Source organism: Microtus pennsylvanicus, chromosome 6 (assembly GCF_037038515.1).
Source record: "Microtus pennsylvanicus isolate mMicPen1 chromosome 6, mMicPen1.hap1, whole genome shotgun sequence".
NCBI lineage: Eukaryota > Metazoa > Chordata > Mammalia > Rodentia > Cricetidae > Microtus > Microtus pennsylvanicus.
Genome location: NC_134584.1, coordinates 70,357,286 through 70,384,660, shown reverse-complemented (window position 1 = coordinate 70,384,660; position 27,375 = coordinate 70,357,286). Strand labels below are relative to the sequence as shown.

Genomic DNA, 27,375 nt, shown 5'->3' with positions numbered 1-27,375 from the left:
ATTGCTGGTGGGAATGCAATCTTGTGCAACCACTCTGGAAAGCAGTGTGGCGGTTTCTCAGGAAATTAGGGATCAACCTACCTGTGGACCCAGCAATACCATTCTTGGGAATATACCCAAGAGATGCCCTATCATAGTTTTGTTTCTAAAAGAGAAAATTGTACTTCGTTCTCTCTCTCTCTCTCTCTCTCTCTCTCTCTCTCTCTCTCTCTCTCTCTCTGTGTGTGTGTGTGTGTGTGTGTGTGTGTGTGTGTGTGTGGTGTGTGCATGTGTATTTTATGTGTGTAGTATAGAGTCCAATTTCACTCTTGTGGAATGCCATTTTCCTCAGCCCCATTTGTTGAAGATATTCTTCTTTCTTCATTGTATACTCTGAGTGTCCTTGTGAAAAGTTAGCAGGTTTGGTTTCCAGGCTCTCTGCACTGGCTGTTTTATACTATTTTGATTACTGCAGCTTCCTAACACAGTTTTAAGTCATGAAGTATCATCCCTTCTTTATTGGTTTTTTTTTCTCAGTATTCCTTTGGCTAGTGAGGTTTTATAGTTCTGTATAAATTTTAAGGTTTTTTTTTCTATTTCCATGGAAAGTGCCATTGGAATTTTAATAGGAATTTGCCACACTCTGGATAGACCTCCAGGTGCTAAGGGGAGAGGGGAGGCAGACATAGAGAAAACTTACATGTGGATTCTTTAAAAAGCCAGGTGTAGAGGTAAACACCTTTAATCCCAGCGCTCAAGAAGATGAGGCCACCCTGATTTACATAGATTTACATTCCAGGCCAGGCTACATAGAGAGATGTTGTCTCAAAAATGATGTAGAGAGATAGAGAATTGAGAATTAAGATGGGCAAGGAAGAGAGGAGGACAGGAGTTGATGCAGTCTAGAGAATTCAAGGGAGTATATGCAGAGCAAGGGCAAGTCTAGGTGCCCGCTGTACAGCGTGAGCAGGGTGAGTTAGGGAAGAAAAATGCTTATAGCTGTTCTTATCATGAAAGAAAATAATTGTTTGAGGTGACATGTTAATTTGTTCTTCTGGAGTGACCATTTTGCCCTGTGTATATTACAGACATCAAACATACACAATAAAATTATGTTTAAATAATATTTAAATCATCTAAAATACCAGAAGAAAAAATGGCAACAGGAAAGTGAACTTTTCTTTCATTCTTTCAATATACCTATATTAAACATATATAGTCATATAGCTATATTAATATATGTGAGCATATAATTATATATTTAACATATAATATATAATTATATAATGTGCTGGGGTTTTTTGCCTGTATGTGCACCATGTGTGTGCAGTGCCAGCAAAGACCAGAAGAGGGCTTCAGATCCCTTGAAACTGGAGTTACAAATGGTTGTGAGCTGCTCTGTGGATGCTGGGAACTAAACCTGGATCCTCTGAAAGAACAGCTCATTCTCTTAACTTCTCAGCCATCCCTCCAAGTCCCTTTTGCCCACTCTTAAATTTCAATTTTAGAGGAAGTTGGTGTATTTTTAGATACCAAGTCTTAAGTAACATATGATTAAACAAATGTTAAAACCAAAGAAGGCAGGCCAGGCATAGTGGTGCACACTTTAATCTCAGCACTTGGGAGGCAGAGGTATGTCTGTGGATGTCTGTGAGTTCCAGGCCAGCCTAGTCTTCAAAAGGAGTTCCAGGATAGCCAGACCTACACAGCCAAACCCCATCTCAAAACTGAAAAAGAAAAAAAGGAAGAAAGAAAGCATCTGTATACCAGCTGTGTAGGTTCAATAGATAATCAAAGTAATAAAAATATATCTATTTTATTTATTTATTTATTATTTTTGGAGGCTGATTAGGACAGTTTGCCCTGGGGTTCAGGTGAGAGCCGTGTAGCTACTAAAGACTCTACTGGCATCAAGAATGAGTTTCCTTCCCAGGCTTGTGTTCATGGGTCTCCTTTCCTTCTTACATTCCACCAGAGCTAAGAGCTGTTTGACAGAAAGTTGCTAAGCAAACAAAGGACAGGCTTCCCCAGGAGCTGCAGATATCTGCAGTTTCTACATTCCGTATTCTCTTCTCTTAGGTCAAACCTGACTTCTCATGTTTAGGGTCTCCGCACACACGTTAGCAGCGGAACCAGCTGTGCCTCTGTTCACAGCTGCAGCTGGCACCGTCCTCACACAGTCCTAATCAGTACCCTTGCTCTCCACACCACCTCCGTGTGGCAGACTCCCACTTTGCCATTTTGAGCTCGCAGGGCTTCTTCGGCAGCTGTTCCCTGTTCAGATATGAGCTTGTATTTTTTAATTATATTCTTTTTAGAAACTCCAGCATTCATTTTAAAACAAATTTTAGTGGTTTATTCTCTTTTTAGGAAGCACATTGTTTCTCGGTGCTCTGAGTTTTTTCTGATTTTTTATAACATTCTGAAAATAACTGTTGGCGAGTTCATAAATTCATCGGTTAATCCCATAGGGGCTCACTAATACGTATTACAGACTCTTGATTTTTTATATATGAGATTTTCTCAAGAATTCCCTTACCTGTTATTATCAACATAGTTGTATTGACAGGGTCTCTATTGCTTCCTAATTATGCATACTTCTTTTTCTTGTTAAAGATCAATTTTTAAAATCAAACCATGCCACTTTGAAAGTATCATAAACATGTTGCCCTTTTACCATTTATCATATACTCATATTTTCTTCTCTCCTTTTTCATAGTAAATTATAATGTTTATTCATTATCTTTTGCTTTTAAAGAAACATTCTTGTGGACAAGAAAAGAGATAAAATAGGGGCACATGATAAGAGATTTCTCTCTGAAATACAGTTATAAGAATACTCTTTCATATTCAGAGGTGACTTTGTGAACAGTGATATTCCCTACACTCACCATAACCTAGCATGTTATACATGTAGTGCTAAAATTATTCCATGACCTTTTGGTCATGGGGCATGTAAGAAAAAGTGACTAGTAATAATGAAAACAGTGACTCAATCCAAGAAATTCTTTTGAATTGTATTTTTGGTAATGTTTCTCCACAATTATGTTTTCAGTCTCTCCTCTCTTTTCATTACATATGATTTGTCAGTAAACTTTCTATCTAACAAGTCACACAGACTGTGTGTGTGCATGTATGTGTGTGTCACTTGTCTGACTGCTTCCAGACACTTTCCCATTTTTATAGAATTTGTTGGTGTGTAAGTTGCACAGGTTTCCATGAAGACACTCTTGCTGGGCTGAATATGTACTCAGCCGTGGAGTGCATGCTCGCTCAGCATTCAGAAGCCCCGGGGCCAATCACATCACGAAAATACATACAAAAGCCATTCACACTTACTTTTTAAAGAGTTCTTTTTCATATGATTAGTTATGTGTATGGGAGGGAATATATGTGCACATGAGTTCAGTCGCCCATAAAAGCCAGAGGCGTGAGATACCCTGGAATTGGAATTGCAGGTTGTGAGCTTCCTGATGTGGAGGCTGGGAATTGAACTCAGGACCTCTGAAAGAGTAGCCAGTGCTCTTAACTTTGAAGCCATCTTTTCAGCCCCATACCAATATTTTTTAGATAAATAAGTATTTATAGATGTTTTGCCACTGTGTACACCGTCTCTACTAACAAACATAATAAGCCATAAGATCATTGAACAAGGACTTAGACAAGGCTGACGTCTTAGTTTCTTTTCCTGTTGCTGTAATAAAACACCCTAATAAAAGCAACTCGATGAAGGAAAGAGGGTGCTTTGGCTCAAAAATCAGCAGTACCGCCCATTAGGGTGGGGAAGTCAAGAGATTAGGAACCTGAAACAACTGCTCATGCACTGACTACAGGTTGCTCAGTTTCCTCTCCTCTTACAAACCCTGGACCCCAGCCAGGGCCTAGTGCCACCCACGAGGCTTGCGTCTTCTCACCTAGATTAATGCAGTTACGATAATCCCCGAAGATTACATCCAGAGGCCAGCACTCCGGTGAGTCCAGGTTTTGTCATGTGGACAGTTAACACTAAATGTCACAGCTGACTTGTAAGGGACACTTGGGTTGCTTACCCTTGGAAAGAGTGAGGTGGAGAAGGCAGAAGACAGAACAGTGTTACCTTCTCTCCTCCTTTGTGAGAACACCATGCTCAGTGCTACCTAATTAATAGAGCTAGGAAGATGGTGCGATGGTTAAAGAAAACAATGCTCTTCTAGAGGACCTGACTTCAGTTCCCAGCACCGCTTCACGCGGTTTCTCAGCTAGGGTTATCAGTGCTGGATGAAAGGGTTTGTTTGGCTTATGTTTCCACAGCACTGTTTGCTGAAAGAAATCAAAGAAATCAGGATAGGAATTCAAGTAGGGCAGTTGCCATGGAGAGGAGCTGCTCACTAACTTGCTTCTTATGGTTCGCTGGTTCTGCTTTCCTAAAGAACCCAGGGCCACCAGCCCACAATGAACCAGGCCCTCCAACATCAATCACTAATTAAGAAATCCTCTACGGGCTTGCAGACCAATCTTGGGGAGGCATTTCTTAATTGAGGCTCCCTCCTCTTAGGTGACTACAACTTGTATCATGTTGACATAAAGCTATCCAGAACAGGCGGCTCACAACTGGTTGTAACTCCAGTCCTAGGTCCAGGGACCTGAAACCTCCAGCCTTGAAAAGCATGCACTCCATATCCACACAAACACAAAATACCCAAATTTAAAAATAAATATTTTAAGTGAACATTCTTTGAGCACTGTTGTGTGCAGATTCTCTTATTAATTTGTCAATATTTTCAATGGAACTTTGTCCCTGAAATTTTTTAAGATTTAATTTTATTATATGTGCTGTTGCTTTGCCTACATTTATGACTGTGCAGCACAGCGCCCACAAAGCCAGAATAGGGTATTGTATACTCTACAGCTGCAGTTACAGATGATTGTTGTCCACCATGTGAGTGCTGGGAAATGAACCTGAGTCCTCTGCAAGAGCAACATGTGATCTTAATTACTGATCCACCTCTCCAGCCCCACTGAACTGTTTTAAATGATGTCCAAACATATATTGAAAGTGTGGGGAGCTGAAGCAATGGCTCATAGGTTAAGAGCACTGGCTGCTCTTCCAGAGGTCCTGAGTTCAATTCCCAGCAACCAAGTGGCTCACAACCATCTGTAATTTGATCTGGTTCCTTCTTCTGGCATGCAGACAGAACACTGTATATATAATAAATAAATAATTTTTTAAAAAAAAAAGAAGAAGAAAGTGTGCATGTTGCCGGGTGGTGGTGGTTCACGCCTTTAATCCCAGCACCTGGGAAGCAGAGATGGCGGATCTCTTGTGAGTTCAAGGCCTGGTCTACAAGAGCTAGTTCCAGGTTGGCTTCAAAGCTACAGAGAAACCTTATCTCAAAAAAAAAAAAAGTATGCATGCAAACCAAGACTGACATGTAATTGTGCATCTTCCAGATGCTACTTTTTAAATGTTAAAGATTCACTTCCAGTGATGGGGAATGGCTCCATTAGTAACATGCTTGCCTTTCATGGACCTGAGTTCAATCTTCAGAAAGCACATAGAAGAAATTTGGGTGTGGTAGTAGATGCTTGGAGTCCCAGCACTGGGAAGGCACAGTGAGACAGGCAGATCAACAGAGCTCAGTAAGCAGCCAGCCTATGCTACTTGGTAAAGTTCACACGCACATACACACACACGTGCACTCAAGCACACACATGAACACATGCACAAAGATCACTTCCAAATCTTAAGAATTTTTTAATTAAAAGAGTTTTTGAGAATTTCATACATTATTCACAACATTTCCACCTATCCTCTGACAGCTCCAACTCCTTCCATGATAACCTCTCCTCTAATTACTGACCTCCTCCTTAGTAGTGTTATATGCGTGCATGCGTCTGTGCGTGCATGCATGTGTGCATGTGTAGTCCATTTCCTGCTGCACATGGCAGTGAGGCAGTCCACATGGATTGAATAGCCTGTCAAGGGGCTGTCCCCAAGGAAGCCAGACTCCCCTATTTCAGCAACCGTTAATTGCCTGTGACTCTTATAAGGATGGAGTCTATCGAATTTTTATGATTTTTATATTACTCTTCAATGGGGGGGGCGCATGCACCATGGCACACATACAGAGGTCAGAAGACAATTCCTGGGATTATTTCCATCTTTGGGCCATGTGGATCCTGGGGATTGAACCCAGGTTGTTGGGCTTAGTGGCAAACACTTCTACCTGCTGGACCGTCTCGCCAGCTCAAAAGGAAGGTTTTTATAAAGATAAAAATATGCATTTACCATTTCTTACTTTAGAAAAAACATCCGCCCTCCCTGCCTTAACTCAGTTACCTAAAGTAGGTGACTCAGTTGGCAGTCTACTTTCTTTCCTAGTAATCCTCCCTCCTGGTGAAAGCAGAAAGATCTATCATCCCATCTATTCCCAAGGGTAGACATTGAGAGCACCTGCAGTTCTCCATTGCTCGCTGTCTCTACAGACCAGGACTACTGAAGCAGAGAGTTACCATGAGCTGAAACCAAAAAGAATTCTTTAGGGATTTTTATCTTCCAGGGTATCTGTCCAGCCCTCAGAAAGATCGTCACTAGGGAGAAGGGCAGGGGGCTAAAACTGCCTGAGACCTTAACTCCCAAGTCCCTCCAGTGTCATAGATTGGATTGGTTTTCAAGGAGAAAGAGGAACTGTGGGAAAATTCTCTCCTGGGCAACACTGTTAGTTGTAACAGATCATTATGGAGAAATGCTAAATGTGAGTAGACAGGAAGAGGGAAAGAAAAGAGTTAAAGCTTGCACACAGACTTAGCGTGTGTGCAAAGAGCTGTTGCCATATGCATCTGAGGATGGTCCTGCAAAAAGAGGAAATACAGATGAAAGACTCTGTCCTCATGAGTGCAATTTAATAGTTATTACTAAATTAAAAGTGGATGGCAGAGAAACTGCAGAAAAAGACAAATTTTTCATAAACCTGCCCAGAGACAGAGCCTCCTTCCAGAAATACACGTGGCATTTATTTGAAACAGCGTGTTTGAGGGTGTGTAGAACTGTTCACTTGTGTTTTGATACTGTAACTACCTCCAAATCCAAAGGAATCCTTGATGGGCATAATTTGACTAACAGTAAAAATAAATAAAATAATATCAGCATATTCCTTGTGTTTTAAAAAAAATCTAGTAATTTGGGCTGAAGAAATGGCTCAGAGGTTAAGAGCACTGGCTGCTCTTTCCGAGGTCACGAGTTCAATTCCAAGCAACCACATGGTGACTAAGATCAAATGTAGCACTTGCCCAATTCTAAATTTATTCTCAGTGGCAATATCAATCTATACTTAACAATATTAATATATGAGAATGCCTACCAATATTTCAAGAGCTGTACACAACAAATAGCCTTTTAAAAAAATCTAGTAATTTTACACACATACTGATGAAGTCAGACTTTTCCCCCTAAAAATTCTACTAGAAATTATCAGAATTCATTCAGACCCTTGAGGATTTACCAGTAAAACCTATTCTCATCAATCCCTCCCACTGAAGAAATTGAATTTTGCCAAAAATGTGCAAGCATATAAGAAATGACCTCATTTTTCAGTCTGAATACAGTGATGTGGATATATTTCCAGAGTGCGACTTCAGTATTGGATTTTAGTTCCAAGTACAGGTTCATAAGGCTAGCGAAGAGGGAGGTGAAGCCACCCTGTGAAGAGAGGAGTCTTCAGTAAGGACACTTTCCTCAGTTGAGTCACGTGCACAAACTGGCCAGCCAGTGCAGCCACAGCATCTTTATTGTTAGAATTCCCAGATTGTGATACTGTCACAAAGCTGTTGCTAGGCAACAAATGTGGTTACCAGGTCTCAGCGAATAGCTGAAGGGGGAAGGCAAAGTGTTGCACCATTGTAGAGTAACCATAGCAATGACCTACTATTACAGACTAAAGAATTATCATTAACAATGTTAAAGTATCAGAGGCCCTGAATTCGGAGACATCTGAGCAGTATCTGCATAAATAAGTGATCGAGGATGAGATTCTAACTGTTTCCAAGCTAACCACTCATAATTTCTATACGAGGGGAGTATTTATAATTATGTTTAATTAAAATCTATTATGAAGTTATTGATTGAATTATTTATCCTATCAAAAATAGTTTTTTAAAGCCCGGGTTATTCGTATATTTCCATGCATACATGTTACTTGCTGTTTTTGTAAAACTAAAGGTTCCATTTGATTCTAAAAATAGTGTATAATGTTCAACCCAAGTCAAAGACAGAAGCTGTAGTAAAATAACCTGGTAAATGAAAATCTACAGCTCCTCTGAACACCCCGACTGAATAGGGGACAAAAATGCTTTCAGTGGTTCCGCTTTGAAACACTTTGTCTGGCTTTTCTAGCTCTCTCCTCCTAAATTCTGTAAAGTGTAAAGCGTGTGGCCCGCCTAGGATACTTTCAAGGCCCCTGGTCTTCTTTTGAATCTGTCCTTGCATTAAATATTAAATATCTACAGTGATTTGGTCCCGGTGACCTCGCTGAAGCAGTCGTGTCCAGCATCAGAGACTCTGACGAGCCAGAAAAAGAACGATTTCCACCTCCTCTCCAACTCCCCCCCGCCCCCCCCCCACACACACACACTCTCACACTGAGCCTGGGAGCCAAGACTCTTGGGCACTCTGGGGTGGGTGTGGTAGACTCGGGATCCTGCACGCCGGGGAAACCAATCCCGTGCCCGGGGAAGTGGGTGGTTTGTAGGCGGGAGAGGGAGTGGCCCTCCCGCCGAGCTACTCGATTGGCCCGGAGCGCCGGAGGCCAGGGCGCTCCTGGCCGCTCCCCCCAGGGGCCCTGTGGGCGAGTCCTGGCCCCCGCGGGGAGGCGTGGACGGGCGGAACCCGGGTCCCTGGGCTGGCGGGTGAGCTCGCCGGTGGCCGAGCGCTCCCCGGGAGGGCGGGGCCCCTCGCCGCCTGCGGGTGGCTACACCCCCGCGAGACACCTTGTAATCCCGCGTGTGTCTCCGCAGGCACTAACCGCCACGAGCTAACTTCCTGGAAGAGCTTCCCGTCCATCTTCAAGTTCTTCGCGGAAGCCTCGGAGGCCAGGAGCGGCTCCCAGAAGCCCGCCCTGACGAGGCGCTCGCACCGGATCAAGCACGAGGAGCTGTGAGCTCGCCGCCGCCCGCCGCCCCGCAGCCTGGGGCCCCTTTGAGATTGCTCTCTTCCTCCAGCACAGGGTCGTCCTGTGTTCGTCTAAATAGCGTTTTGCATTATTTCTAGATGAGTGCAACTGTCAAAGCAATATGGACTCGGTGGCCGCATTTTCTGCGGGCTGAGCCGGGGCTTCGCGCCGGGGTTGGCGGCCCGCGAGGCTGAGAGCGCCCCGAGCCCCACGGTCCTCCCCGCTTCCACCCGCCCGGCCCAGCCGCGGGCGCTGCTGCCCGAGCGGCGTCTGCGCGGTCCTACCGCCCGCTGCAGCGCGGCCACTGCTGCCCAGCCTCAACCCTGCCCATTTTTACTCCCCCTTGACTTAGCAAGCTTTTACTCTAGATTTCAAACTTTAACTGTAACCAGGTTTTTCCCTCGGGTCATCTTGTGAGCACTCTTTTATAGAAGGCCACACTCCCGGGTCCCAGAAATGCCAACTTTAAATTGAGAACATGTCCGCCGTGATGTATTATGTAGTTTGGGGAGTACAAATTGTTCTCTCCCTGTAACGACCTATTCCCATTTCAAGACCAAAAGAAAAACTTTGCATAAAATGTTCATAAAGTACTGAATCCGAATTATTTTTTCTGAACATACCTGCCGAGTTGAACAAGAGTTCAGGAAGATGTTCAAATATTTTAGATGTAGGTAAAAGACCCCATTTTCACTGAAATTTCTAACTTTCTTGTAAGAACGGACCCTCCTGTTAACTATGTAACATAAGGAGTACATTTAGATGATACACCGAAGGTTTGCTGTCTGTGGACTGCCACTGCGCAGCATCATCAGTGGTGGTTAGTAATCCGTACTAACTGTACGTGCACCTTTCGTGTAGTAAACCCTTTCAGGTACAGGATTTGTTTTTCTTTTTACTGTCGACAAAAAATAAAAAATAAAAGTTCATGCCCTCGACCTTCTGAAAAGCTAAGTAAGGTTAAACTGCTTCAGTTTCCATCTACGCTAGGACAAGAGAATCATTCTCTCTTTTAGGTCCAGATATTTAGTGTTCCACTTCCTCTGATAGGGTTTTTCCCTATCAGCGGTTAGGTTCTCTGACCTAAGGGGATCTGGCCAACACTGACATACAGAAGATAAAATAAGTCGACATTTTACTGACTTTCAAATTAGAACATTAGTTACTTGAAGGATTTAATTAGTGAAGATTATATCCAGAGGGTGAGATTGTGAATTTAATACTAACAGTTCTTTCTTAAGTAAATTCAACAAGTAATGCATCTGCCTTCTTTGAGAACATGTAAAAGAATGTCTGAAATGATTCTGTGGCACTGGCTAAGGCCTCAGAAGGGGAACCTGCACCCAACAAGCATATTAAGACAAAATGGAGAATTTGTCTTAATATTATGAACTAATTTCAGCAGGTTTTAAAATTGATTATATCTCGTGTTCTTTGGCATATACATGCATTCAATAGTTCTGTTTTCAGTGCCAGGGAAGTAAAGTGGCCAGTGGTCATGTCTGGCCGTCTTCTGATATTACTTAAACGGAAGCAACTCAAGATGAATCAAAATTGCATTTTATCCAGCTCCTGGGCAGTTTAAAATGTGTTACTTTAACAATGTTAAGCACATTGCTCTGTCATAGTGACCCTTACATTTCTAATTTTAGAAGGTCTGGTGAACTCTGTAAAAATAATATCTTCCTAATGACTGGGTTTGAAAAATTGCTGTTGATTGATGTATCTTACCAAATGTTATACATTATATGATATTTTCAGTATATGAAAATATTCACAAGAAACTAACTTTGTGACATTAAAACAAAAGCCAACACCTATACAGGAATAAATTTGCTAAGCTGAGTTAAAGCAAAGTAAATGCACTCAGCTTATGAACCAAAGGATTCCTGGTCCTTCTCTCCAGATTTCTCACTTACATAGAGAAAGTCACTGTTTCCTTGGGATGAGTACTTACAATCACTGAATGAGTACTTACAATCACCTTGTTACTTGTCTGGTAGAGAGCAATTTACAAAGTTATGTTTTGTAAATGTCTATTACTATTTGTAGATCTGCACTGTAGCAACTCAGAGGGAGCAAAGCAAAGCACTTCCTTATAATACAGGATTTCCTAACCTGTGGATTGGGATGCTATTGGTATTTGCTAACAGCAAGCAGTTGGCAGTACCCCGCTGCCTGCAGAGTGGTGGCCAATGGTAATATTTCTTCTCTGGTCTTCTCCCTGTTATTTTCTTTAAAAGAGTCTAGGCATGTAATGGTTTAAAAGCTGGCCGTGCCCCCCCCCCTTAATCATATGCTTAGTTCTTAGAATAAATAGGTTGAGAAAGACAGGAATTGGAGATTCAGAACAGTCCTGTTGAAGCTTCAGTGCCAGGCAATCGCTTTGGAACTTTCTAAAGTGACCCAACATGCAGTCCTTGAAAGTCACCCTGGGTATCTGAAAGACCATTTACTTGTAATAATTGTTCTTTCCTCAGAGTTCTGCCTTGTGCTTCCTGGAATGCATTTTTGTTTCTATATCAAAAATAAATAAATAAAGCACAAGAGTCTCCTATCATCTCTTTTCTGTTTAACATTTTAAAATAAATAAGGTTGTCAACAAGCAGCTGTGTTTTATTTCTCTTCAGCTCTTTTTTCATCACCTGCACAGAGGCTTTCCAAGCTGAGACCTCAAAGTGACTGGACCATATACATCAACATTATAGGCATTAGAGCTACTTATTATTACTATTGCTATTGCTATACAACACTATCCTAACATTAGTTGACGATCTACCTGCCTCACATATGTCATAAAGATAACATTTTTAGCCAAGTGTTTTTAATATGTAGATAAGGAAGTTAGAACAACTTGTCTTCAAAATGCTTTAAAAAATAACCATTAATAAGAAACAATATTAATATTGTTTCTTAAAGGGAGCCTAGTAAAAGTAAGTTGGCCAAACTGCTAATGGTCAGACCTTGTTAAAGTGTGTCCAGTTCAAAACTGACCTGTTTCCATTTGTTACAGCCTTTCCTTCCAATGCCTTCCATTCCTTTGAAGGGGCTTTGGGTGACAGAGTGTGGCAACTAAATTAGCACTGTTAATTTAAAATTAGATTTTTTTCCTGTTTCTCTGGATTGCACAGTTCTAATTCAAACATGTATCTTACATGTTGTAATCATTGTTTAGATTGTTAACTTATAGGCTCCTGTTAGAAACTGTATTCCAAATTCATTTAAGAAAAATTACTATTAAGTAGTTTTCACAGTATAAAGTTACACACTGCCAAATTTTTTGGAAATTTTTCTCATTCTTGTGGGGGACAGGCTAAAAAAATAAACGTGAAACAGTCATATATTTGAAATATGATTGCAAAGGGGAATAATGTGGTGACTACTTATATCCCCTTTGTCATAATATTATAAAAGACTCTAAGACATACCCCTTTCAAAAAATGTAATACTTTCCTTACTTCCCTGTATAGAATGACTGAGTAGGAGCCTCTTGAACTGTTCATCTTCATTTTATCTAATATTGTCTTAATCTCCAGGAAAAAAAAACTGATCAGGTTGAGTCTGGGAAGGGTTTTTAATCAACACTTTTCAGAGCTTAAAGCCACCCCACCTAAAGCATTAGCTTTGTGAGGTGGTTTGAGATTTAAACCATTGCAACTGCCATACACTGTACTCGAGGCTATCCACCGACTGGAAGATGTTGGAAGAGGGTAGCACAAAATGCATGAAGAGAGGTCCAAGAATAGAAACAGTTATCAAAACATTCCAGCATTTCTCTTGAAACCTGCTTTTTTAAACGACAATGATAATTTTTAAACCTCACCCTAGATGGAATGGATGTTGATTTAATTGATTCATTTGGGTCAATGTTTTTAAAGTTTCACACCACTGCTTTCATGAAGTGATGTCTTTAGCAGTCAGTGGTTTGACAAAAGACTTCTCAGATTTCATCAGTGGGACCCTTCATGACATCTAAAACCGTGCAACCACCTCGCAATGGTAACTTTGGGACTGGGAAATCTCAAGACTCATGTGACTGATCGAATGAAGAATTATTGGTAATTCTCAGTATTAAGGTTTGTAGGAACCATAAATGGAAAATGAATCGCAAAACCTTAAGAGTTGCTGTTTAGAGAAAATTGTCCTCAAGCTTTGATCACTAACTGGACATTATAGAATGGCCAGTATTTTCTTGTAAATGTAAAACTTAGAAGATGAAAATTTTACTTAATCCTTGATATCTTTCCAAGCAACTTTTCCTGGCCCTTTGCCTTGAAGTTTGTAAAACCTTTCATTATACTCTTTGTATTTTTGAAACCAAATATTGTCTATGTCACTGTGAAGCGTGTTTCTAGGAAGAAATGTATGAAGGTCCCACACCTGCCTGTCCAGGTCACTCAGCTTTTTCTCCTGTGGCTGTTACACTGGGTGACATACGAAACTCTCATAGATAAAATGATATTGAACTTACTTTGTGACCAAAACAAAGAATCTGAAGTGAAAGACACCCAACACCACAAGAACGATATGTCTCTTTAAAGTTTACGATTTGAATAATGAACTCAGATGGAAAGTTGGCAGGAAAGCAAACCACGGCACACACATCACAAACCATTTTCCCTTTTCTGTCCAATTTCAGAGTGCATGTGTTTGTGAGTATTTCACTAGATCAGTGACAGCTCTTTATTTGCATAATTATATGCTCTGGTCTGAAGAGAAAACTAACCCCCAAATTTCATGGGTCACCAGACTGCAACAATCAATGTTTTATCACGTATGTGAAGCAAAATCTAAGAAGCTATATGAAGTTTCTTGGGGAGTTTTTACTCCTCAGAAAATTAAAGAGTTTTCCTCTCCTGAATAGATTCAAAAATCTTTCCAAGTCCTTTGTAACAGAATTCTGTTTGAAGGCAAAACCAGAGATTACCATGTAGATGTGACTACTGTAGACTCACTAACATCGCTTCAAAGTGGCTTAAGAAGATTTTTGCTGCACTAATACTTAAAATTCCTCATACTCTGAGGAAAAAGTATTAGTCAAATTATGATTTGCCAAAATGAAGTCCAAAATAATTACCATTGACTATAGAGTTCATTTCCTTTCTTAAAATACCTGATTGTTTTTTAAGATCAAATAGAAAACTTTATGTATATAAGCATCTATATGTCTCATATAGACTTAGCTTTGTATAGGATACTTATGCCTTTCTGCTCATTTCACAGACAACATATACAATATGTGTGTATTTAGTCAGTGTCTATAACATAGGTGCTCTGTATGTGCTGATCTTCATGAAAGTTTGAATCTTTATGAAATAGATTTTTCATATGAAAAATCCTCAAGGCATTGCAATAAATACTCTTAAATGCTCCAAGCTTGTGCTGCCTCTGTAAATATCTGCTAGTATGTAATATGTATTTGTGTGTAAGGTTGGCTTTATTTCATTAAAGAAAATTGATTTAAACTGCGAATGTTTTTAGTTTTGTAGGCACTCTGCCAATTTTGAATACAAAAGAACATAGAGACACATGCAAACCATGAATTGTTGTTGTTATTGTTGTTCATGGGGTCATTAAAATCCTGGAAAATTCTTTCTCTACCTAGTTTCTTACAGAGCAGAAGGTGGGAAGTACGTTTCTGTAAAACCCCAGGAATGTGAACTTCATGTAAAGTTTCTTTAGACAACCTGCTAGAATCAAGAAGAGGGAAGCACTTGGGGGAAGCTAAGAATGGCTTAGTCTCAAGTATCTTATTCTTTCTGAAGATTGAGAGGCCTTTAGAGTTGTCAGAAATTTCCTAAAATGTTGCTATTATTTCAGTGAAAAGCAAAGTCCTTCCCCCAAATTTTAAACTAATGTTGAATTATGAATGAAAGCTATTTTCTGGTTCTTGTCATCTGAGAAATCACACCTCTGCTTGTCAAGATCCCTCCCCAGTGCAACTGTCACCTTTGTATAGATCCTACTGAGATGAAGCTCATACCTCTGCCGCCCTCCCCAGGAGTTTCCATCTGGACTGAAGGCCTGAGAGTCCTCTGGGTGGGAACTCCTCAAAAGGAAACCTGTAAAAACCAACAAATCCAAGTTTAGAATTTTATCTAAATAGAGCTAAAGGTTAGAAAACTGTGTTCTTCTGGGTCAGATAAATGGCATTTTATTTTTAAGGGAGAAAATCTTCTAAGAAAAATAATAGACAATATTTATAGCTACTTTTTTTCCTATTTTACCTTGGTGAGAATATTGCTTAAGTATCAGGTGGAACTCTCAATAATAATAATGAAGAAAAGTTTGTTATTTCCCACTCAGTTCTACACATGAGGGGAAGACCAGAGTCTCCCCCCTTCTATGATGTACATTTGTGTTTATTCAGATACCACCTAATTCTTACAGTATCTGGAAGGTTGTCTCTCACCCACTCATCCTCATATACAGCATACTTAAATAAGTGCTTTTTAAAAATAAAAGTGCACCTTTCCTGGATTATCAACTAAAGAAACACTCATGGTGTTTTGCAGCATGGTGGTGTTTCCTACCACCCCTGAAACCCCTCCTCTCTCACTTCTGCTTACTTCAGTAAGTTATTTAATATCATCCCCTGGAATAACCAGCTTTTAAAAAATAACAGTAGTTCAGAGTGACACGATTGGCTTTCATGCGGTTTTGAAAGAAAACCATTAAAATTTCATTGATCTCACAAATATTGATCTAGTGCTTGATATCAAATATCAAATGCGATGCTGTCAGCTGCTGCTGATCACTGTGTCAGCTGTTTGAATTCATGTCCTCTTCCTTCTTCATTGTCACATGGATTCAAGTTACTGAGGATACATGAGATTTTAGTGATTAAAACAATATCAGTTCTTTTCCTGTTTCTCACAATTCTAGCTTTACATGCTATAACAGATACATCATAGTGAATGATGATGTATTCACTATGATGTATCTGTTATAGCATGTGTGTACAGTCCTTTTCAAGAATATGGCTCTTTACTGGACAGCTTACATTTCTATTTACAGGCCTTTGCCTCAATATTGAAATTATTTCTATCTGCACCCTGCTTTCTTGCTAATCACAAGCCTCTTTTAAAAAATCAAGATAGTTTGCTTTATAGTAATGCAATCAAAAGTATTGCTTTATTACAGAGAATGAATTCTTAGCCAAACACTGCAACATGTAAGTTGCTCCTTTTGTTCTTGTTGACAAAAATATGACTTCAGTATTTCACAAACATAGAACTCAAAAAAGTATTTAGGTGAAAAATACCTTTCTCAATAAAATGTGATAGCAAGTTTAGCAACCGTCTTCCTCGACTCCCTAGCGCCCTGGAAATAGCTAATTATCCTATCCTTGGGTATATTTAGAATCTCAAGGCATAGTTTTCATTTTTCTTTTTCCTCTTTATTTTGCACATCAGCAATTGCTGATTACATACTTTGAAAATAGCTGTCTACACTGTAATGACCCAGAAATAAAAGTAGGACCCGCCTAGACTGCCACATTCGTATTTCCCACATTTCCTAAGAGGTAAATTTCCTTGTACCGTGATTTGGTGTCCCTTTTCATTTTTCACACCTCGCCTTGGTTTGGAGACCGCGAAACAAGGCAATACGACGGCTCCCTGTTCTCCCAGCACCATGGACAGCACCCAGCGCCCCCTTCCTTCTATCCCTTGGTCAGAACCCCCAAAGTTCCAGCCTAGCGGGATTCCTCACTCCAGCCACTCCCGCACCATAGGATATTCCCTTCTAAAACCTCAGGATCTGAGCCCCAAACCACAGTGAGCTTAAAGACTGTGGTTTGTGGGAGGAGAATCTTGTTGCTCCCTGCCTGGTGTTAATCAGAGCGCCCAGAGTTGATGCTCCATTTGCCAGGGAGTCTCCCGAATTTGCATCGAGTCTGTGCTGTATATAGCTCCACCCCGCAGTCACTGCTACGGTAAGGGTCTTCCATTGCACAACCCAAATTTTCTTGGACCAACTTTTCATCACCACCCTTTAGCTAGCAAGATCTGTATCAACTCCGCCTTAAAGGGTTTCTGCGGGGACCGCTTTGTTCATAGGCCTATAATCTCAGTCGCTACAGATATGTGTTTCAAAAAAAATGTAGATGCAGCCCCGACAGTCCCTGGTCTCACCACTCTGCTGGTGGTTGAAATTTTCTGACTCACTCTGGGGTGCCTAGGCACTGCTTAATCACTCCTCCAAGCAAGCGGAGGCTCTCTGCAGCAGGCTCTCGCAGGCGGCTAAAGAGCCTGACAGCAACTTGACAACACCAAAAAGGGGCGCCTCTGGCTTGTACCCGTCACTTATTCTCCTCTACAAACTTCAGTCCTAGCTGTTTTCACTAAATCTCCTTATTTGCCCCCCCCCCCCATTGTCGCGTTGAGCAAAGAGCAATAATGGAAAACCACTCCTGGTGGCATCTGGTTCATTGCGTAGTCTCCCTAGCAACCCCAGCCGACACTCCTAAGACAGATTCCAAATATAACACCTTGTTGTATTGAAAATCTCGACTTATTTGTTTGGCTTTGAGTGAAATCTTGCCCCTCCCTTCAGAACGCAGTTCGGATCATCAGATCTCCTGATACTGCAATTTAAAAAAAAAAAAAAACACCATGTTTAGGACGGGTGAGACAGTCAAAACCAATCTCTTATTAAAGATTGGATGAAATCCGTTCCAAACCAACTAACTTACTGCAAACTTTTTGAGTAAGAGTGATAAGTTAATGAAATGAGAAAGAACCCGGGTATCTCCTTAGCAAACGGCATTCCACCGCATTCTGTGGAATCACAGGAACTATCCAATACATTCAGGAGAAAAGTTTTCTCTGGCACGGCATTGCAATTAAAAAAAAAAAAAATGTCACTGAATTTCTCCGTTGAGAGGCAAGTTAGCCTTAAAACACCTTGTTTTTCTTCCCATTGGCTCACACAAATAACTGGTTAATAATAATCTTTCCCTGGTTAGTAATTCAATCTCTTCTCTTGGAACTGCTCTGAGCAGCTTCTTCTCTTGTCCAGCACTGTCCACAAGAACTTTATTTATGCCTTTCTCTCTGTGTAGAGTCACTCCTGAGTTTGCTTTTCCCAAAGAAAATTTTCCTCATAGTTTGAACATCACTTAAGTCACATTAGTCGTTGTGTAGAAACCATGCTATAGAGAAACGCATTCAAACTGGAAGCTGTCTAAACTAGCAGCTGGACCCTCTACGAAAGCTGATGGGGACCCACCAGGCTTAATGCAATTTGGCAGCTGAAATGGGGGGAGCTACAAAAGGAACCTGTTGAACTTAGTGACTTGGGACTCAGATACTATGCACCTCTCCCATCTGTCACAACTCAAGTATCTCTAGGTGTTTGCAAGTCATTGGTCATGTTTTTGGTTTTTTGATTTGTTTTTTGTTGTTTGTTTGTTTTTTATTTTTAAATTAACTGAGTTTCTGTTTTGGAAAAATGCTTCATTCTAGCCTGTTCTGCAGCAAAGGGGAGTTGGGTGCAAGAAGAGATAAGGGTTTCCTTTGTCAATAGGAAGAGAGTTGTGGAGGCTTGGGGTGACAGGGATGGCACCACGTGAACTCCTAGGAGATGAACTTCCCTCTCAGTGAGGATGCCAGGAGATCTTTTCCTCCACGCAAGCTTTCCGTATTAATAAGCTTTTTAACATTGAAGGACACTATATTCCTGATTCAGTCTCAGAATGACTTTACTTTCCTGGGCTACTTTAATAAGTAAGAAACTTACAAACATGTGCATATATTTTAAGACCATTTTTGCTAAAGAAAACCATGAATAAAAAAGTATAATCTCAGTTCTATATTGCAAAATATTACAGATATAGATCAAGCAATTCTTCATGAAGAAACATTTCTATCAATGTTTACTACCTATGGGTATGTGTCTGGGGAACTTTAAAACTTTCTAAAGCATAGATGACTGTTGTTTTTTCTCTCCTTTATTTTTTCAAGTGTTTCATTTCAACCCTCTCTAGTGGCTACTGATGTCCTGGTCATTTTTGTCCTTCAAATCTTTTAAATTTTTCTGCCTTGACCATTTGTCAATGCCAAATATAGACTACCTAGTTAATTAAAGAAATATATTTATACATTATAAAAGAATAAGTTCTGTGAATGAATCAGGGAGAACAGGAATTAGTAAGTTCTGTTTGTGAAGAGTCCTTGGAAAGGAAGAAGTATAAGTCATAACTACCAAATGCCAGTAGGGCAAGCAAGGATAGTTTAAAAGGTGCTGGAAAGATCCTCTGGAGGGAGGGGGTTCGCTCTGGAAGTTATCCAGGTTACCTGATGCCTGGCTTCCCCCTCTGCAGCTTGCCCAGGGAGTTACCTTAGAAACTGAGGGTAAATTCTATGCTTCTTTACGGGGCTCCTTACTAACTTTCAAGTAATTCAATTTGGGAGATGGCTGGGTGACTGCACGGGGGGGGGGGGGTGTTACTCCTTTTTTTAAAAGAAGCACTATGATTTCAGCCTTTTCTGACGTAATTAAAGCCTCTGGTGACTCCACGGTATGGAAAAGAAATCACCCATTCGTTTTATGAGTGAAACTTTCAAAGAACTTTAAAATAAAGTGCATCAGCTTCTTAATGAGAAGCTATATTGGGAATTTAGACAAGCAGTTACAGTAATGCTTTAGCTGTCCAGGGATTTGATAGTACAGGGACAAATATACTCGGTTTACAATTTATCCAACTTTTACAACTACACATGTTTCTGGAAAATAGCACCTGACTGAATTCAACTGCAAAAGAGTCTAAACTAGTATCTCAGGAAGGTAACAAAATATTAAAAGTCTTTAAGTAAATGGTTAGGGGGAGATTTGTAAACACTTGAGGACCTAGTGATCCTTGGAAGTCCAACACACTTAAATTTAAATTTTCATGATCAATTCAACCTTGAAAAAAAAATGAGAGCCATTTGCTTAACTTAATCTGGAACATATGTTCCCAACAGTAGCAGGTTTTTGGTGTGTGGCTGGGGATGATCAAGTTGTAAATTTTTCTCTTTTGGTTTTCAGCGCCTGCTAGTTTCAGCCTAACACCTAGAGAGAGACTTTGCCGGAATCTTCTCTAAAGCAGCCAAGATTTTACCAAGGTTTCCAAAGCACTCATCAGTTCTGGATATTATTAATGTTTCCAAAGTGGAGCCTTCTATACAACTCAGTTCCCAATGCCTAAAGACAAGTTCAGCCTCTGGTCCAAGCATCCTGTGTTTACAGAGATGCATGGACTTCCATGTGGGCACTGCCTGTCTCACCTGAAGCCCTCTGTCTAAAGGACAGAGAAGGGTTCTGGAAAAATAGCACCTTCATTTAGCAAAGCAACATATAGGTCCTTTAGGACCATCTTCATTTTTCTATCAGAACTATTTGTTTCTCTCTTTGTGCTTTAACAAAAAAGAGTTCCCCCCCCAAAAAAAAATATGTTTTGAATATTTGAGAAAGGCTTAATGGTTACATTTTAGAATCCACAAATTGCTCTTTCATTTTTAAAAGACAAACTGTGTGGTAATTTTTTCATTAATAGCATTTACACATGTGTCTATAGGCATTGATTTTTTAACTTTAGGCTTTAAATAGAACAGAACATAGTTTATGTCAATTAATGGTACCCATGATAGCAGATGAGATAGGAGTGAGGGTGGTGGGAGTGAAGGGTGGACTTTGGACACTGCTGCCCAACCTCAAGGGTTTTGAGCAAGTATCTGGACTTGCTTAAATCAGAAGACTGATCTATCTTCTTCCTAAAACCCTCCAACAGATTACTAGAGAAAAACTTTAGATGCTTTTTAAAAATGTATCAGAACAAGTAATTGAGCCACAAGTACGCCATAAATTCAGAGGTAGAATATTCCTCTACTCTTTTGTTATAAGGATTAAGATGGACAGCTCCCACCTGCGTGCTGTCTTAATACAAAAGAGAACAAGGCTGAGAAAAACATGGACAATAATAACATTACCAGCACTGTGCTAATCAAAATGCCCACAACTTGTTCAGATTTGTGCTAAAAAGCCACTTTCATTCTGAACTGGAAGGTCTTGAGACGCCGAGCGCCATCTAGCAAGCAAAGTTAGAATCTAAAGGAGTCTGTGTCAGAGCACGAACATCCAGAGACCAGGAGATAGGGAGGAAACAGCAACTTGAAGGCAACTTGTACTTGCCTTGATTTAGCTATAAGACTGGTCTCACCCACAAACAAGTTCACCTACAAGTTTCTGCTCTTTACCTCCCTAGCCAACTCAAACTAACAACTGAGGTGAGGAGGATGGTTTCTGCCTTGAGCTAAAGGATAGCTCCTCGTTGGGTTGCTTATTGTCTTTAATTAAATTGTCAGCCTCTCCATCCCTCTCTCTTACATTTTCCATCGTTAGACCAGCATCTAATGGTTTCAGCACCCTTCTATCCAAACAAGGACAAAGAAAAGTGGCCAAAAGGTTCACCTTGAGCTACAATGATCCCCAGGGCTTCAGCGCAAAGAGAGCGCATCCCTGGACAAACCTAGCAGAGCTGGAGAAGTCGTTTGAGTCTCTAAGCCTGCCCAGATGTCTCCTGACAGGCAATCTGAGATATCTCTGACTGACAGGAGGTTTCCTTAACAAGCCATAAATGGTTCTGGAAACTGAATGGTGCCATCTAAATATAAGTAATATAACTTTTATTCTTCTTCTTCAGGCAAGCTGGTAAGTCAAAGGCGGCTAGGGTGCTGGACAGTTACCCCTGTTGGTTTGCAATGTAGGGAATGAAGCAGCACTTTCCAGCTTTTAAATCTCGATGTTACTGAACTGTGGGAACATTCTTTGGAAGTGGGCTAACAGGACAGCTATAAAAGAAAACTTACTGGGAATCAATATGAAGAGAGTAAAAAGAACTCTCTCCTGTGCCCTATATAAGCAGGAATCACATCTTTTTTTTTCCTTTTCAATCAGTGCCTAAGAAAGTTCATCTCAAAAATGTCTCTCTTCTAAAGAACTGATAAACCTTTTTGTGATTTGATTTAGTGACTACAAAAAAAATCCACCCATAAACTATTCCTAATTTTCTGCTATTTTATGTCTACCTCTGTAAAAATGCATTGGTTCACATTGGTTTAGAACACAGAGCTAAAGCTTGGGATTTCTATTGTTCTCTCCCCTCTCTCTTCCCGTATCTCACACAATATCTCCCAGTGAAGACTTTTATAACAGGATAAAAATAAAAGGAGAAAAAGAAATACTAAAATATTATAGTTTAGCTCTAACACCACTTGAATGCCAACTTTTTCTTGATAAAAATGTGCATAATATGTACAAAATAATAATATTTTACCATGTCTTTTGCTGTGTAAAACAGACACATTAATAAAAAGCACCAGGCATGCTACATATGCTCATTACAATATTTTTGGGATTAAACTATTTATAGAAAAATGCAAGAGCAATTTAAAAAATGACCACAACATATCCAACAAACTAAACCAGAAAGCAGGATTTCAGAGCCAGGCTTGACAATTTAGAAGAATCTAAAACAGTGTATCAGAGCTTCCTTGTCTCCTTACATCTGAAAGTGTGTAAAATTCTAAGGATGGGTTGCAGAGTCGTGTTCTCTGTTCTCTCTTTTCCTCTACCTGTCTGAAGTTCAAGGGAAATGTTGTCAGAGATACCTTGCTTCTGGACCTCCCCAAAAATCTGAGGTGGATGTTGTTAAATAGCATATTTCTCCCCTCAAGGTCTTCTTAAACATGGAACCTTCTCCTAGACCGGGTACCCAGCTGTTTAATTTAACATTGATTTATTGCTTTTAAAAGTAAATTTACACACATGCCGGCAGCGCTCCGTTTTGTTTCCCCAGACTCTGAGATTTATTTTCTACTTAGCGCTTGTCTGACAAAACAATGTCCTTTAACTTTATTACACATCGATGAGGAAATCTGTCTTATTTTTGTTCAGATTTATTGCTGCATTACTTGTGGGGACATTTGTGATCCAAAAAAGCTGAGGTCCAAAAATAAATAGAAAAGTAAGCAGAGTTGATCACAAAATAATAGTTTAAAAAAACCCTAAGAGTATGGCCCAGTATACACAACTTGCTAGGCGAGGTAGAAGGGAGACCAGGGTCTCTCAGTGAGCAAAGTAATCAAGCAAGGGAAGTGATCACTTTAATGAACAGGTCACTGTTTCAAGTGTGTGTGTGTGTGGGGGGGGGGTGTTGCTAAATCTGAGTCCTGTGATACAGCAGACTGTTAGTTTAAATGTGTCTGGAATTAGAGAGCAGCAAGTTGCCGCTGAGTGACTTGCCACCCATGGGTGCCTTACCTCCACGAAGAGCTCCCAGCTATCACATGTGGGTGATGACTGAGCCCAAGGGAATTAGGTAGACTTTGAAGCAGGTCTGGTGGTATACTTCATCTAAATTTGAGTTTTGCTTAATTCCTAATTTAAAAAAAAAAGGCCACAGTCTTCTTTTCACTGATAAACTGTCTTTGTGTTCTTCACTTCATAGTCTTTATAAAGTTCTCCCATCAGATCAAAAGCCAGAAGGAGGTGACATAATAACCATCATATTCATGATAACAACAAACCAAGATGAGTTTAAATCTGCTCTGAAAGGCCTTCTCCTCTCTAAGCATGGTCTTTCCGTTTGGGGAGGGGGAGCTAAGGTTTGGAATGGACATAATAATAGTACTTCTAAATGTGATGAAAGCGGGCTTTGACTAAATCGTCCTGCGAGATAAGGTTTTCTTTTCCATCATGATTTCTCACAGAGACATCTAACACCAATTTACAGACTTTCGGTGAGAAAACGAGGACGGGGGTCTTCTCTGGTAGAAAGCAAAGATGTGACCAGACTTGCTGTTGGGATGAAGAACTTTTCAGAAGTCCCCTTTCCTTTCTCCCCAGCTCACAGCATCTTTAACGACCTTTTGGGTGAGTTCCTGTCTCCTCTGCGGCTGCTCCAGTCAGTTAGGACACAAAAACGTGCTAACATGTTGGCTGCAGTAAATTTATTCCAACCCAGATATATATAGATATTTTAAGTGAATGGCTCACGCTACCGAAAACACATCAAGACATGTTTGTCCAGACGTTGCTAACCTAACGTGAAATAAAAAAGAAAGAAAAAGGAGAAAAGAAAAGAAAATCTCTACAAAGGGAAGGAGAACTGGGAAACCCTGAAAAATCTATTCATATTAGGACCCCCCCCTTCCCATTTGCCCTTTGAAAAAGGGTCCTGTCACTCAGAAAGAGCCGTTTCTTCAACTTCTCCGCATCCGCCCACCAGCCAGCTCTGCTCGGCCTCGCAGCCCGGCCCTGGCCCACCCCGCGGCGCTCCCCGCGCGCACACACAATTTTCTTCCAAGTATTGTAGAGATGAGAGGTGCAGCTTCTTCTTAGCCAAGCCAGACAAGTACTTCTCACCCCGACCCAGCGCTCTCTCGGCCCGCTGAGGCCCCCGCAGTTCTTTTTATGTCAAGAAGCCACCAGGCACCCAGGGCTGCCCGCCCCTCCCGGTTGCGGGACAGCAGCGGCGGAGCTCAGGCCTGTCACGTGGCCGCGCCCGGAGCCCCCGCAGAGTCCTTTGTTAAGCACCTCGGTCCCCAAGCAGTGGCGGGGTCTGTGCGGCCAGACCCAGACAGATGAACCAACTGGGCGATCCTGCTACCCTGGTTTTGCTTCGGCTCACAGGATAGCCCTGCAACACGTTGGGTGGGTGCTCTGAAGGGCTTAACAAATCGAGATTCCCAGCCCTTTAGGGGAAATCACTTGGGCCACCTCCAAAGTTTCGAACCAAAGGCACAAAGAGGCGAGGGGCCCAGTGGAGGGCGCGCCTCAGCGCACAGCGGCAGTAACCATTGGGCCGACTTCTCTCCTTCCCGTTCCGCCCTACGGGTCCCCCACCGTAGTCTTCCTTCAGGCTCAACGACTCTCTGTCTCTCTCTCTGTCTCTCTCTCTGTCTCTGTCTCTCTGTCTCTGTCTCTGTCTCTGTCTCTGTCTCTCTCTCTCTCTCTCTCTCTCTCTCTCTCTGTGTGTGTGTGTGTGTGTAAGGGTATGGTGTGTGCAACTGGGTGGAAATTTCAAAGGGTATATCTGATGCTTACAGAGGATGGGCCCTGAGCTTTCAAGCGACTTACGTGGGAGGAAACAGAGGGTCAGGTCTGCTCTAAGTGGAACATCTGCAAAACATTCAAGCCATTTACTGTAGAAATAATAAAAAGCCACTAATGATCATAGTTCCCACCCCTTCCCCCAAAAGGCCAAATCCTAATGAAATAATTCAAAGGTAGGCCTCATTTCCTAATAGTTGAATTAAACAACAACAACAAAAACCAACTAAACTTCCCAACTCTCCTTCTGAAGGGCCTGGGAACCTTGGAAGAAAGGAGGGAAATAGACAGAGCTGCTTCTGCGGGGAGCCACGGAGCTGGATTTACCAAGGCGGAAACCTTGGTGCACAATTAAACTACAGTAAATTTCTCTTTAAGTAGTAAAATTCGGAATACTCTTCAGAATTCAAAGATGTCTAGGGTTAAGTAATTTTTAAAACAGTTTTGAAACGCCTTGTGCAATGAAGCTACCTTTAAGCCCCAAACTATTATAAATATGCTATACATCTGGGTGCCAGGTTATCCCTCCATATTTCTTTCTAAAATGAGGAAAGCATTCATAAAAAGCTACTTGGCACACTTTATTTTCGGAAAGCAGATGTTAATTTTTTCACGTATCATTTTATGACCAAGTACATGTGTAGAGTTGGAAGGCATCCAGGGCGCCTCTATTATTTGCTAAATGACTGTTAGTTGAAACATATTATTCTCGGCCTAACCATGGTATAGGTTATATCAATAAAGTAAACATCTGTGGGTTTTTTTTAATCAGGGGAGGGGCATAAAGAGTTAGTATAAACGACCGAGGAAGGAAAACAAAGAAGAGTTTGCGAAGGAAGAGCGCACCTGTGCAGTAGAAAATGGGATATTTATATTGTTCGGTACAAAACAAAGTCCCCCCCAATCGGGCACTCGGGGATATTTACATGGCGGGAGATAAAGTTGAAAGCCTTTCCCAGCGTGCCAAATGGGATTCTCCCTGAGGCTTTCTGCGTGGCAAGATAACAGGTACTGAGCGCTCCTGGCGGCTGAGGCCTTCTCCGGCTGCCCCGCCTCCTCCGCTCCCCCCTCCGTCCCCCCCCCCCAGCTCCCGCCCTAGGCCTGCCGGGCTCGGAATTCCCAGGCACCGCGGAAATTTCAGCGGGGTTCCCAGCCTAGGAGTACGCTCCGGAAACGTCCTCATTTGCCCTGCGACGCTCAGGGATGCCGGGCGCCCAGGATAAGCGAGTGGCCTGATAATTAATGGAATACAATATTTATGGCCCAATGTATTGACTCCGAGGCAAGCGCGCCTCTTAGATAGTCCGTGGGGGTCTGGCAAACAGGGGAGAGTGAGCAAACATAATGACCGGAGTACTTATGTCTATCGGGTTTGCTCACTTAAACCCGAGCTATGTAACATCATGATAAATATTAATATCCACCTTTCCAGCTTCTCAGCACCGCCGTCCTAACTCTCTCTTCCTGAGCGTTGCCCTTTACAAAAAGGCCAGAGAGGAGGTTTTTAACATAAAACGCTGCAAATATGAAAAATAGGTCACCAATAAAATTGGTCTCAGCATGGAGTGTAATTGCAACAAAGTGCCGCCGAGTAAAACCGCGGAGTGAGCTGGCTGAGGCGGCACAGTCGCGAACCATCTGGTGTGTATTAAAAGCGGTGCTGTAAATATTGCTGAGAGCTAATGCATTATCGGCTTCTATAAGTGCACAGGGCCTGTGAGCTTTCCATATGTTAGAACATGTAGATCGGTGAGAGCAAGGAAAGGTGTTCTTTGAATCACCAGCTGCGAAAACATCGTTTCCCCCACTTTTGGTGGAATTTCTCGGCCGAAAAGTGTCGAATGTACATCTCCATTATCTGCCCCTCCCAGCACCCCTTGCCTCTTGTCTCAGATCCTCTTTCTCTTTTTCCCTAGCTTTTCTCCTGCTCCCCTTCCAACCCTCCTCCCCTTTTCCTACTCTCCAAGGGGATAGGGCAGGCATTGCTGACGTCACTACACATCAGTAAAAGAGAGTGACTGTTGCAGAGAGAGGAAGAAAAAAATTTCATGTGTTTTTCATCAGTGCTAAATTTTTGCCTTTTTAATAGAAATGAGCTGCCCAGCATGGGTACCCTCCTGTTCTGGGGCTTGTAATCAGCACCGCTCCCTTTTAT

The 27,375-nt window shown here is 41.4% G+C and overlaps 1 protein-coding gene across 6 annotated transcripts in view; it reads left to right on the top strand.

Annotated features, from left to right (window-relative positions):
• Positions 1–9,256, top strand: part of Arb2a (ARB2 cotranscriptional regulator A) — a 419,074-nt gene extending 409,818 nt beyond the window's left edge. For all 6 annotated transcript variants that reach the window (XM_075976426.1, XM_075976424.1, XM_075976423.1 and 3 more), the window contains one exon: positions 8,971–9,256. In XM_075976426.1, coding sequence (XP_075832541.1) covers positions 8,971–9,113 — 143 coding nt within the window. In that variant the 3' untranslated portion in view covers positions 9,114–9,256. The remainder of the gene's footprint in view (positions 1–8,970) is intronic.
• Positions 9,257–27,375: the final 18,119 nt, after the last annotated feature.